The sequence below is a fragment of the Balaenoptera acutorostrata genome, chromosome 14, assembly GCF_949987535.1.
Source record: "Balaenoptera acutorostrata chromosome 14, mBalAcu1.1, whole genome shotgun sequence".
NCBI classification, from domain to species: Eukaryota; Metazoa; Chordata; class Mammalia; order Artiodactyla; family Balaenopteridae; genus Balaenoptera; species Balaenoptera acutorostrata.
In genome coordinates, this window is record NC_080077.1 from 28,200,544 (window position 1) to 28,214,659 (window position 14,116).

General features: G+C 39.2%; 1 protein-coding gene across 2 annotated transcripts in view; it reads right to left on the reverse strand.

Annotated features, from left to right (window-relative positions):
- The window catches only part of PDE7B (phosphodiesterase 7B), a 345,318-nt gene that overhangs the window by 217,888 nt on the left and 113,314 nt on the right, over positions 1–14,116 (reverse strand). Inside the window, exon 2 of one of the 2 annotated variants that reach the window (XM_057527800.1) lies at positions 1,267–1,327. In XM_057527800.1, the coding sequence (XP_057383783.1) occupies positions 1,267–1,327 (61 nt within the window). Of the gene's footprint in view, positions 1–1,266; positions 1,349–14,116 lie in introns of those variants that run through there. The other variant, XM_007190913.2, reaches the window with a different exon arrangement.

Genomic DNA, 14,116 nt, shown 5'->3' on the forward strand with positions numbered 1-14,116 from the left:
ATGGATGCTATGCTATGTTCATTGTTCATGTGCTTCCAGTAGAATGTTCATTTTCCAGTGGATATGTTACTATATAGCCCCATCTTAATTAAAATAAAAACATATAAGAACTGCATCAGAAAGGTTTAAAATACTAGCACACGAAAATAAGAAAGATCAGAAGACCAGGAAAATACAGTGTTTGTGTTTGGTTTCTGTTTTTGGTTTGTTTTTAGGTCATGAGCAACTTTTGATTTTTTATTACTTGATTATCTTGAATTATATATTACCAAGATGTTCCGCTGCCTCTATCTTGCTGTCTGCTTTTGAGCCATCTTACCAATAACCTAGGCTGCCAACATATGAGGTAGCCAGAGAAAATGGAAGGAGCTAAAATGAATAATTTTTTTCTTTGCTTATGAGTATGGTTCAAAGTTGGAATGGATTAGGGTGAAATTTTGGTGAAAGTCAAATTTAAGGATTATTTTTATTTATTCATGCTACTGTTTTGTTCTATTACTATAATTACTTAATTAAAAGTTCATTGAACATAGTTTAGTGGCTCAAATAAGATCTAAACACTAGACCTAAATTTTTACATATTAGAAACTTTCATATCATGATTTGCCTCATTTCTCATTTTGAGGTTAAGTGCATCACTTATATTCTCTGTACTAGTTTTCTATTCTATAAAATGAGGAAAATAATATCAACTTCATCTTTTAACAGAATATTATATATTAAAGAGTTTGTGAAAGGCACTGATGATATATCATCCCACAAGAACAAATGATTAGTCATTATGATGCTGCAATTTTTATTACAAATGCAGTATGGGTAACTGTTGTGCTGACTTCAGTTTAGTTCAAATGTATATTCCTCCCAGGCATTGTAAGTAAGGGCTTTGTGCTGTGGTGTAAATACTTAATAGTTTACTTGCCTAGCATACGATCTCTAGTTTAGGAATTACAATGTGATTCTTCTTACTTTTTCATCACAGTTGCCTGAATACAAAGCACCCAATACTATGTTATGTTGATGATCCAAGAAAAAATTTGAAAGACTCAGAAGCATGGTTCCTGACTTACTGACAGTTATTAAAATCAAACCCTTTCTTTATCATCAAGTGTTCCACATATAAATGTGTTATAGCTGTCTATAAACCTATAAAAGAACCTATTAGCCTCTGCAATATGGAACAAGAGACAATCAGTAAGGCAACAGAACAACAGTAAGCCCACATGACATCAGCATGCTTAATAGATTTTAAATGAGAAGCCTTCTTACCTAGCATGCAAACACATTTGACATTCTGATCAGGGTTTTCAAACAAGATTTCGCCACACCTCTGAAACAGAAAGAAAGTCATCATTATTTTAAGATTTCCTATCAGGGTTCCCAAGGCAACATGTCCATGCAACCTGACATCACCATGACATTATTGCTCTTCACGTTTTCTTTAGTTGCCTGAGTCTAGGGACTTATGTCATGAGCAGAGACTTTCCTCGTAGTAAAATATTTGAGAGGTAAATTGGGGACAGACTGTTCCTGCATGCCTCATGCCCCTGCCTCAAGCTGACTCTGTGTGCTCCTATGAGAGGTCATGGCCAGAGATGCACCCAGTGTCCAACAGTTTCTATTTTGATGGAAGATACACAGTCTATTAGATCTAGTAATCTGAGGTTAATCACTCTCAAAATTGGCTCTTATTCAGTACTGAAATTATCCTAAGCTACCTACTCTGCAATCAAGCAGACATTTTCAAGTACAAACCTAGGTGGCCTACACTTAACTCTCTGAACTTGGGAACTCTGAACTCTCTGCACAAATAAGGAAATGATGAAAAAGTGGCATTCATAATCCTTTTCCAGAAGCATCGACTCATGGAAATATCAACTTTCTTATCTACATCTCAGTTTTAACTTGCTTGTTAAAATTTTTGTACAGGGCAAACTCCAGAGATACAATCAGTTATTTAAGAATAGACCACATTTATGTATATGACTGACAAATGGTTAGTACCTGAATGTATAAGTAAATCCTCCAAATCAATAAGAAAATAACAAATAATCCAATGGAAAAGTGGATAAAGGACATAAGCAATTCATGGAAGAGGAAATCTGAATGGTCATTAACAGAGAGGATATATTCAACCATACTAATAATCAGGAACCAGCAAATAAAAGATAAAATGAAGCCTATTTTGAGCCCATTGATTTGGCAAAACTTAGAAACCTGGCACAAACAAGTTTATCAAAAATGTAAAGAAATGGATCTTCTCACACACTGTGGGTTGGAGTATAAAATGATGGAACCATTTTGGAGAAAAACTGGCAAAATCTTACTAGATTTCTACTTATTACGTACTAGATTTCATTCTTACTAAGTTGAAATGTGCATACGCTATGACATAGCAAGTCATTTTCTAGACTGATAACTAGAGAAACTTTACTGTTCAGCTACAAAACAGATAAATGTTATTCATACATTGGAGTGCTACATGGCAGTTAAAAGTGAAAATGGGAGGAACCCTCCCAAACTCATTCTATGAGGCCACCACCATGCTGATACCAAAACCAGACAAAGATGTCACAAAAAAAGGAATCTACAGACCAATATCACTGATGAACACAGATGCAAAAATCCTCAACAAAATACTAGCAAACAGAATCCAACAGCACATTAAAAGGATCATACACCATGATCAAGTGGGGTTTATCCCAGGGATGCAAGGATTCTTCAATATATGCAAATCAATCAATGTGATACACCATATTAACAAATTGAAGGAGAAAAAACATATGATCATCTCAATAGATGCAGAGAAAGCTTTTGACAAAATTCAACACCCATTTATGATAAAAACCCTCCAGAAAGTAGGCATAGAGGGAACTTACCTCAACATAATAAAGGCCATATATGACAAACCCACAGCCAACATGCTGAAAAACTGAAACCATTTCCACTAAGATCAGGAACAAGACAAGGTTGCCCACTCTCACTGCTATTATTCAACATAGTTTTGGAAGTGTTAGCCACAGCAATCAGAGAAGAAAAAGAAATAAAAGGAATACAAATCGGAAAAGAAGAAGTAAAGCTGTCACTGTTTGCAGATGACATGATACTCTACATAGAGAATCCTAAAGATGCTACCAGAAAACTACTAGAGCTAATCAATGAATTGGGTAAAGTAGCAGGATACAAAATTAATGCACAGACATCTCTTGCATTCCTATACACTAATGATGAAAAATCTGAAAGTGAAATTGAGAAAACACTCCCATTTACCATTGCAAAAAAAAGAATAAAATACCTAGGAATAAACCTACCTAAGGAGACAAAAGACCCGTATGCAGAAAATTATAAGACACTGATGAAAGAAATTAAAGATGATAAAAATAGATGGAGAGATATACCATGTTCTTGGACTGGAAGAATCAACATTGTGAAAATGACGCTACTACCCAAAGCAATCTACAGATTCAATGCAATCCCTATCAATGGCATTTTTCACAAAACTTGAACAAAAAATTTCACAATTTGTATGGAAATACAAAAGTCCCCGAATAGCCAAAGCAATCTTGACAAAGAAAAACGGAGCTGGAGGAATCAGGCTCCCAGACTTCAGACTATACTACAAAGCTACAGTAATCAAGACAGTATGGTACTGGCACAAAAACAGAAATATAGATCAATGGAACAGGATAGAAAGTCCAGAGATAAACCCATGCACATATGGTCACCTTATCTTTGATAAAGGAGGCAAGAATATACAATGGAGAAAAGACAGCCCCTTCAATAAGTGATGCTGGGAAAACTGGACAGGTACATGTAAAAGAATGAAATTAGAACACTCCCTAACACCATACACAAAAATAAACTCAAAATGGATTAAAGACCTAAATGTAAGGCCAGACACTATCAAACTCTTAGAGGAAAACATAGGCAGAACACTCTATGACATAAATCACAGCAAGATCCTTTTTGACCCACCTCCTAGAGAACTGGAAATAAAAACAAAAATAAACAAATGGGACCTAATGAAACCTAAAAGCGTTTGCACAGCAAAGGAAACCATAAACAAGACGAAAAGACAACCCTCAGAATGGGAGAAAATATTTGCAAATGAAGCAACTAACAAAGGATTAATCTCTAAAATTTACAAGCAGCTCATGCAGCTCAATATAAAAAAAAACAAACAACTGAATCCAAAAATGGGCAGAAGACCTAAATAGACGTTTCTCCAAAGAAGATACACAGATTGCCAACAAACACATGAAAGAATGCTCAACATCATTAATCATTAGAGAAATGCAAATCAAAACTACAATGCGATATCATCTCACACCGGTCAGAAGGGCCATCATCAAAAAATCTACAAACAATAAATGCTGGAGAGGGTGTGGAGAAAAGGGAATCCTCTTGCACTGTTGGTGGGCATGTAAATTGATACAGCCACTATGGAGAACAGTATGGAGGTTCCTTAAAAAACTAAAAATAGAACTACCATACGACCCAGCAATCCCACTACTGGGCATACACCCTGAGAAAACCATAATTCAAAAAGAGTCATGTACCACAATGTTCATTGCAGCTCTATTTACAATAGCCAGGACATGGAAGCAACCTAAGTGTCCATCAATAGATGAATGGATAAAGAAGATGTGGCACATATATACAATGGAATATTACTCAGCCATAAAAAGGAACGAAATTGAGTTATTTGTAGTGAGGTGGATGGACCTAGAGTCTGTCATACAGAGTGAAGTAAGTCAGAAAGAGAAAAACAAATGCCGTATGCTAACACATATATATGGAATCTTAAAAAAAAAAAAAATAAGGTCATGAAGAACCTAGTGGCAAGATGGGAATAAAGACACAGACCTAGTAGAAAATGGACTTGAGGACATGGGGAGGGGGAAGGGTAAGCTGGGACAAAGTGAGACAGTGGTAGTGTATATATGGACATATATACACTACCAAATGTAAAATAGATAGCTAGTGGGAAGCAGTTGCATAGTACAGGGAGATCAGCTCGGTGCTTTGTGACCAGCTAGAAGGGTGGGATAGGGAGGCAGACACAAGAGGGAAGAGATATGGGGATATATGTATATGTATAACTGATTCACTTCGTTATAAAGCAGAAACTAACACACCATTGTAAAGCAATTATACTCCAATAAAAACGTTAAAAAAAATAAAAATAAAAGTGAGAATGAATTAGGGCTACATATAGTGTAAAAACATGTTATATGTATAATATACACATATAAATGTATAATATTCAAGTTGTATAATATTTAAATCTTATAAAATATATAATGTTCAAATCATGTATAATATATAATTTTCAAATCATATAAAACATATATAATGTTTAGGGACTTCCCCGGTGGCGCAGTGTTTAAGAATCCGCCTATCAATGCGGGGAACACGGGTTCGATCCCTGGTCCGGGAAGACCCCACATGCCACGGAGCAACTAAGCCCGTGCGCCACAATTACTGCGCCTGTGCTCTAGAGCCCGGAAGCCACAACTACTGTGTCCGTGTACCACAACTACTGAAGCCCATGTGCCTAGAGCCCATGCTCCGCAACAAGAAAAGCCACTGCAATGAGAAGCCCATGCACAGCAATGAAGACCCAACGCAGCCAAAAATAAAATAAATAAAATAAATTAATTAAAAAACCCAAACATATATAATGTTTATATCATGTAAAAGTATGATGCTAGGCAAAAAAAAACTGTCTCCATTTTTTAATGGAGTTGAAAATATCTAAAAATCGCACATGTTATTTATGGATACATTAATGTACAGAAAAAGCATAAAAACAGGCAATGAATAAGGAACATCAAATTCAGGCTAGGGGGAAGATATACAGAGTAATGAAATGTTGGAGTATGCTTGAAATATTTCATAATAGGAAAGAATTGTCCCCATTTGCAACATTGTGAATATAAAAATGGCCCTTCATATTCTGCCTCTCTACACCTGTCTCCCATGGGCTTATGGATCTCATTTAGTACCAGGCTGTACTTGTTTTTACAATTCATTTCCTTGTCCTTAGAAAGACTGAGGATATCTACTTTGGTCCATTTTCCTCTTTCTTTCACTGTTCAAAACTTGGTTAATTCCACTCCGGTCAATCTTTATTGTACCTACACTTAAAATATTATAAAACAAAGTAATTTCTGGGGAAAACAATTCCCAGATGAAAGAATTCATATTCTTCACACCTAATGATGCATCCTCCTGGTACACAGAGGCACAGGTTGAGAGGAGAAAGGATGACCCAACTACATTCAAATCAACCCATTTTCTGGGATGACCTACACTGTGCACAGAGATGGACAGCTGGTTCAGGACCATGAAAAGGAAGCAAGCTGCTGGCTTGTTGGACTCCCTTTGGCAGGTCAAGAAAATGGACTGTGGAGGAGGAAGGCTGGGTGCACCCGAAGGTTGCAAAAGTGCATTGAATACTAAACAGAAAGTACATATCATGAACTTTTTCCCTGGCTCCTCTGCTGAACTAAATATCATATGATATTTATCATGCTATTTAATCTCTTCAGACTTCATTTCTCTGTAAATAACATGGGGATGCTAATATATGCCACAAAGTCAGATCGGAGAGCAAATGTGAGGATTAATGATCCGTGGAGTCTGATCTGACTGTTGTTGTTTTGTTTGTGTTTTGGCAGAGTTTAAACCCTTTCGAATTGCTAAGATCCACTTCCTGTATTACCTGCTTTTTAAAGTGGTATTTTTTTTATGACCTGAGTTAATAATTATTTTTAATTGAAAGATCAGATGTTTCTAAAGTGTTTTCAGCTTCTTGGTAAAACAAAGTGCTAGGAAGCTCTATCAGTCCATATTCTGGGTCCTACAGGGAAATAACTCTGGAGTGATTACTTGCCCTTTGTTAAGGATGAAAGCCCACGCATGTGCTAGGATGGAAGAGCTTTCCTTCTTTAATTGCAGGGGCTTTCAGTGGATGGTGGCTAACTTCCCACAGCTACCCAAGTACCCAAGTCCAAGGGCATCCATACATATACCCCCTCTAGATGCAGGTGGTGTGGGTGTGGGTGTTCCATGGGGGTCTTGCTCCCTTTCCTGGACACTAACAAATCCAGGAGAAGTTTGTAAAATTCCCGTGAAACTTGCATTCCTTAAAAGCCATGGCCTGCCTGGGTTCAGTGACCATACAAGCTAATGACCAAGCAGCAACAGTGGGTGCGGTGGCCCTTCCAGTGATCACAAGACAGTCCTTTTCCTTGTCTTCACCTCCCTGGCTATCTGGGAAATGGCTGAGGCACCTCTAACTAATTCTGTAATTGCCCTGCTTTGTAAAGTTACCTGATGATGGTACCAGATTTTAAAGCAATGCCCAGAAGGGAATCTGATTGTTCTCAGTTCTCAGGACTTGAAAGAAACCAGATTTTTTCCAGTGCTTTTTCTCATTGATGCCGGTGTTTACAGGGCCTTTGCTGCCAGGTTCCTGCTTGCTGTGCAACCCAGGGTGATGACCCAGTTTAGGAGATTAATTGGGCTAAGCCACAGGCTTCAAGTCTCAGAAAACCACAGGATCTGCCGTGGGGGAAGGTCCCATGCCTTCTTGGGTTCTCAGGGCTGCAGCCCTCTTCTCTTGCTGCTCTTCCTGGTCATGCATGCTGAGACTCCCCAACCCAGCACCTTGCTGCTGGATGACCCTGACTTTGATCCAGTTCTGATTACCAGGCTTCTGCCTGATTCTCAGAATCCCATCTCTCCAAAGAATCTCCATCTTTGTTTTGTCTTCTATGCCTAAAATAATGAGACCACCTTGCCTTGCTTGTTTCCATCACTCCCAGCTAGCAACGCCCCTAAATAACGACATGGTTACTGAAATCCCCATCCAAGGGGCTGGAGCCCTGCTAGCGACACAGAGTCTCCTGGCACACACGCTCCTCCCATAGCACAAAGGCTATGCTACATATGAACTCAGGTGTGTAATGCCTATTTTCCTCATAGACCATGAAGAATCAAACCACTTTCATTGTTAGCATTTTTAACATGTCTCATTATTATAACCCTTGTGCCTTATATATACCAGACCCTTAATAAATATTTGTGAACTAGCTAAAATATCTTTAGCCCATACTGTGGGCTAAGCATTGTTCTCTGGGCTAAGCTATGCATCTACCATCTTGTTCTCTGATCATACCCTTTTAAGAGAGTAGAAAATTGAGGCACAGAGAGTACTACTCACTATAGAATACACCCCGCGCCCCCCGCCCCCCCTCCCCACAATGAGTGAGAGAATGAAAGCTGACAGCTTACTTAACGCTTGACCAGATTCCCAATACTGGCTACTGCAGGCTTCGATATTGCCTTGGCCAAGTACACCAGGTCTATTTACACCCCCTTCTCTCACTCATTAGTCACTGCTGTTTGCACGAGCTGCCACCTATTAGAACATAGGCTTTGGATTAGACTGACCCAAGTTCAAATCCTGTTGCTTCATGCACGTACTTACTATACCGTCATGGGCAATTTATTTAGTTTTGCTAAACTTGCTCTCTCATCTGTAAAGTAAGGTAATATTATCTACATCATAGTATCATTGCAAGTTTAGTTTTTAATTATGAGCAGGAATGTACCGATTTAAATTACTGTAGATGAGATTATAATACAAAAATATGAATTAATAAATTGAACTCATTCATTATAATTTTATTTTAATACCCATATTATTATTTAAGATTAAAAATGAAGAAATACTTCTAATTTTAAAAGTCAGAATATTTCACAAGTTAGTTGCTAATTTTATTTACTAAGAATTTTCTGGGCTTCCCTGGTGGCGCAGTGGTTGGGAGTCTGCCTGCTAATGCAGGGGACACGGGTTCGAGCCCTGGTCTGGGAGGATCCCACGTGCCGCGGAGCAGCTGGGCCCGTGAGCCACAATTGCTGAGCCTGCGCGTCTGGAGCCTGTGCCCCGCGACGGGAGGGGCCGCGGTGGAGAGGGGCCCGCGCACCGCGATGAAGAGTGGCCCCCGCTTGCCGCAACTGGAGAAAGCCCTCGCACGAACCGAGGACCCAACACAGCCAAAAATAAATAAAATAAATAAATAAATAAATAAATAAGAAAATCCTTAAAAAAAAAAAAAAAAGAATTTTCTATATTAAATCTAAAATTTACCTCTTAGGAAGAACAAGATGGATGTTATAAAATACTGCATCAATTCTAGTACATTAAAAATTTATATCAAAAATACTTAATTTTCATTAGTTTAATTATGTGTTCCAGCAAAATGTACAATAAAGTATATTTCTCTTAAGTAGACTATATTTTTCATTACTTTCATCATAAAATTAGTTGTGAAAAACTAAGTGTGATTCAAAAAAATCACATTTAAGTACTCATCAAACCTGTTTTCTTAAGGGAAAGTTATATCTGAATTGAAAATAATATTCAAATATTAATAATAGTACCAGATTATACTCTAAAGAAAAAAAATTAAAGACAGTGAAAAGTTTACACATTGTTCAATTAGCAGCACTCCTAACTTTCTTAAACCAGGTAATGTGTTTTTTTTGCTTCACATAAGATTTCATACTCTTTTTTTTTCTGAATATTTGTTAGCACTTGAATGTACAGGCATACCTCGTTTTACTGTGCGTCACTTTATTGTGTTTTTTACAAATTGAAGGTTTGTGGCACCCCTGTGTCAGGCAAATTTATTGATGCCATTTCCCAACAGCATTTGCTCACTTTGTGTCTCTGTGTCACATTTTGGTAATTCTCACAATATTTCAAACCCTCTACTAGCAAAAAGATTACAACTCACTGAAGGCTCAGATGATGGTTAGCACTTTTTACAATAAAGTATTTTAAAATTAAGGTATGTACATTGTTTTTAAAGACACAATGCTGTTGCACACTTAATAAATGATAGTATAGTGTAAACCTAACTTTTATATGCACTGGGAAACCAAAAAATTCATGACTCGCTCTATGGCGATAGTCACTTTATTGCAGTGGTCTGGAACTGAACCCCTGATATCTCTGAGATATGCCCATGTTGTTCTCTCAGCAGGCCTGCAGCAACTAGTCTTTCCAGCTCAGGTATCTTGATATTTTTGGGTGGGAGGAAACATTAGCAAACAAATAAAACCCAAGACAGAAATCTTTTTGGCTTGGAGGTTTTCTCCAGTATCAGCTGAGGCAATAACTGTTTTCCACAAGCAGGTAATGTTAAATGTTATCAGCAAATAATTAATAGGCTGTGATTCTTTGATTATTTCCTTCCCACCCTTATAGCTTTTTTTTTTTTTTTTTTTAAGCAGAAAGGAAATTAGTAAAGGGAATTAGGTGTTTATAAAATCATTGGACGAGCAGGCTATAGGCTGGGCCTCCAGGAATGACTCAGACAAAAATGCAGAATTGATTCGTGAGGGGAGCTGATGGTGGGCCACAACTGGGAAAGTGGACAAACAGAAGGCACCGCTGGAATTGTCGGTCCAAGGTCACATCACCATGGCAGTGACCCAGGGATTAGACAGCTCTGGGCACAATTGCCTCTTGACACCCATGGAGCTAGTGACTGAATGTTGGATGCTACTGCAGATTTCGGAAAAACCCAACATCTCCATGACTGTACTTGGAGCATTCAACCAAACAGAGCAAAAAGAGCCTCTGACGTATGATTAGACCTATTTTAAGAAAAAAAATAAAAAGAAAACTGAGTTTCCTGATCTGAAGAAGTGCTAATCACTTCTGGTGGAAAGGGAAGCCTATCTCATCTGCTCCCAGAAGCAACCGAGACAACCTGGAAGAGGCACGTCCTCAGCACAAGTTACCTTCATTCCACCCTCACCCCATCTTTAAGTACTTGGATTCTGTAAGTTTGCCATTCAATATAAGAATTTCTCTAGTGAGGTTTTTAGTAAATAAGGCAAATGCCTGTATGCTGATGCATCTGTTTTCTTTGATCATCCCTTACGTGTCTAGCACAATGACTAATGCATAATGGCACTCCCAATGCTAATTAAATAAATGAATAAATAAATTTTTACTGCAATTCTGTGGGATATACTTGAGATTTGGGATTATCTGGGGTAGCAGGAGAGGAGATTTTTTTCTGGTTATTTATGTATACACACCAGTAAGTGCTGCCATTAGATGCAGCCATGTGATGTGGAGCTGCAAAGGGGTGATGAAGGGGAAACTTGACATTGAGACGACATCTCAAAACATCTGGGTCACTTCCCATCTCACATTTTCCCCAACAAAGAACTGAATGGTACTAATTAAAGACAGACTCCTGGAAGATCAGCCTGGAGAGGACATGGCTTAGGTCTGCAGATCATAAAAAGATAGGTTCTGTTAAGGGACTGCACTCCCTAAAGTCTAACAGGGCCTGGAAGCTTGGGACTACATTACTATCTATCAAATGAATGAATGAATGAATGAATATTCAAAAAGACACCACTATCAAGTGCCTACTCTATGTAGGCATTATATTGTGAGGATGGCCAAAAAAAAAAAAAACAATCAAATGAGATTTAGGCTAGATCCTGTCCTCAGGAAGTTTAGAGCCTGGTCTGAAGTCAGAACATGAAAGGCTATGGGCACCCTCAATGGTGCGCACCCAACACTGCCTGGGGCTACCAGAAGGCTTCTAAAAAGAGACGACAACAGGAAGAATTTGGCTGGCAAGAGAGAGGGCTCCTCCTGGCAGAGAGAGCTGGCTGTGCAAAGCCCAGAAACCCTGTTAGAATCCTTCGGTAGCCTCCCAGGATGGGAGCAAAACTGTGATGGGTCAGGGCGAAGGGCTTAATCAAAGTGGCCGTCACCGGTAGATGGGAGGAAAGTAGAGGATAACAGTGATTCTAAAATATATATACAAATACATATATATTTCTCGGCTGGGATAGTGAGGCTGGGTTTGCTTTTGAAGAGCCAAGATGCTCAATGAATTCTTTTAGCAAAGTGACAAATAATTACAATACTGTGGTACCAGATATCACTCACCAACAGTATTGGCTGCAATCTTTTTGTCCATTTCTACCTCAAAAAAGGTACCAAGCCTGAGGTGTTTTTTAATTCCTTTTTCTTGGATCATATGCCTACGGCCAAAAGAACAACCCCTAACCACCCAGCTGAAACCTCACGAGAGGCCGACTTCTGCTACTGATGGAGCCGTTAGCACCTAGTGTTGATCCCCAGCTCCCAGAGCTGCATCTTCAGAGGCTCCAACTTCACAGTGGCCGAGTCCCTTCTACCCTGTGGGTGGCATAGCCAGGCCTTGATCTCTAAAGACTGTGCAGCCCTTGGCACTGTGGTGCCAGAGGATGGCGGATTTGGACCTGGGGATGATTTCAGCTCAAGCTCATGTTTTCCTTTCTAAGTTTTTCCAGTGAAAGAGCAGATTTCCACCCCATTGCAGGCTGTTAAAACGTCAGACTAACAAGTTTTCAACAATCTGTCAGTGCAGATCTCCAGCAACGACCTGGCACTGTCTTTGAATCGGGGCCTCATCGTCCAACCCAACCTCAGCCAGTCAAAATAAGAGACACACCAGCAGAAGAAAAAAAAGATAATCACCTCGAGCTGAGCAGAAATTGTTCACAAAGCCATTGTTGCCAACAGTCAATAGCAAATCTGTGGGCTGCCTAACCTGAGGTGACCCATCAGGAAGGGCCATCCCTCATAAACCTCTAATTAGCTATGGTTAGGAGTGACTTGAAAGATACTAATGCTATTGCTATTGGAAAATGAGCCTACCAGCTTTTAACAGCTTTGTTTTCTTCTTCAGTCAAATGTTAGCTCAATGCGTATGCTTTCTATTAGAGAAGTGCCAGCAGCAGCAATCTCCAGAGAGTCTCTCAGCATTTTATTACACACCCCTATTTTTAAATGTTTAAAAACTACTTATTATGAACCAAAACTTGGAAAGCCCAATTTCAGCCCAAGAGTAAATTTTTTTTTTTAAGTTATTAAACTAACATCCAGAATACAGAACTGTGTTTCCTGTCATTTCGGCCCTGGACAGTAGAGGGCACCAGGAAGGCTGTATCTCTAACACGCAGTTGGACCCCCTCAAGGGAGATCCCGGGATTAGATGGCTCACAGGCTCAGCATCACTGTGTTAGGTTATTTTACGCCCTTCGGTTCCTGCAGACTTTCTCCTCGTACCACTTTTAGTCTTGAATTCCACTGCACACATCAAAATGCACATTGAAAACCACATTTTTCATCGTGCAAAACAGTGGCAATAGCCTCTGGGTAAGTCCAATTTTAGCAGCACCTGTACCTGTGAGGGCTGATAGCATGTGGAATATCACTGGGGTATCTCTCTAACGCACCCAGTTATAGGAACTGAGTGGGGATCTTGGTCCAAGGCACTTTGGGTTTCTGGTATGAACTCTGAGAATTCTCCTCCATCAGACACAAATAACTATGCCACAAATCTTGATAAACAGAGCAAAAATTGTGTCGGAATTTTGCAATATAATTTCATCTTTCATCCTCTCAGAGCCCCAAGTGTTGATAACAAGCTACAGCTAGTTTTCAGTGAGAAAGATAGACACTTCTGTGAAAGCAAACAACTAAAGCCATAACCATTTCACTCTACATAGGGACTTTTGAAAGGTGAAGTCCATAGACACTTTGTGTTAGAGCAAACAGAAAGCAGTACAGAGAGAGGACAGATTGGTACATATAGTGGAAAGCACGTAGAATACCTGGATTCAAATCCCAACCCTATCCCTCACTAGCTGTGTGATCTTAGGCATGTCTTATCTTTTTGAACCTCCTTGTAGAAAAGAGAGAGTAACATTGCTCACCCTTCTACTGAAATAATGTAATATGTGCGAAAGCATCTTGTGTACTCTGAAACCCATCATGGGGCCTGGTGTGTTCAGTGTTTTGTGGAATTTCTTCCACAAAACAGGTGGAAGTAGGAGAGGGCCATTTGGTGGTACTGTGTACAAGAGAGAGAACATGGGATTTTATGAGGGGAAAATGTTTGCTCCTACCATAATGGAAAGCACTGGTCCTTCAGAGGGTAACCTGCAAAACCAGAGGTCTAGAGAACAGAGGTCCACGGGGCAGGAGAGAAGCAGTAAGCTTGGGTTGGGTAAGAGTAGCAGCCTT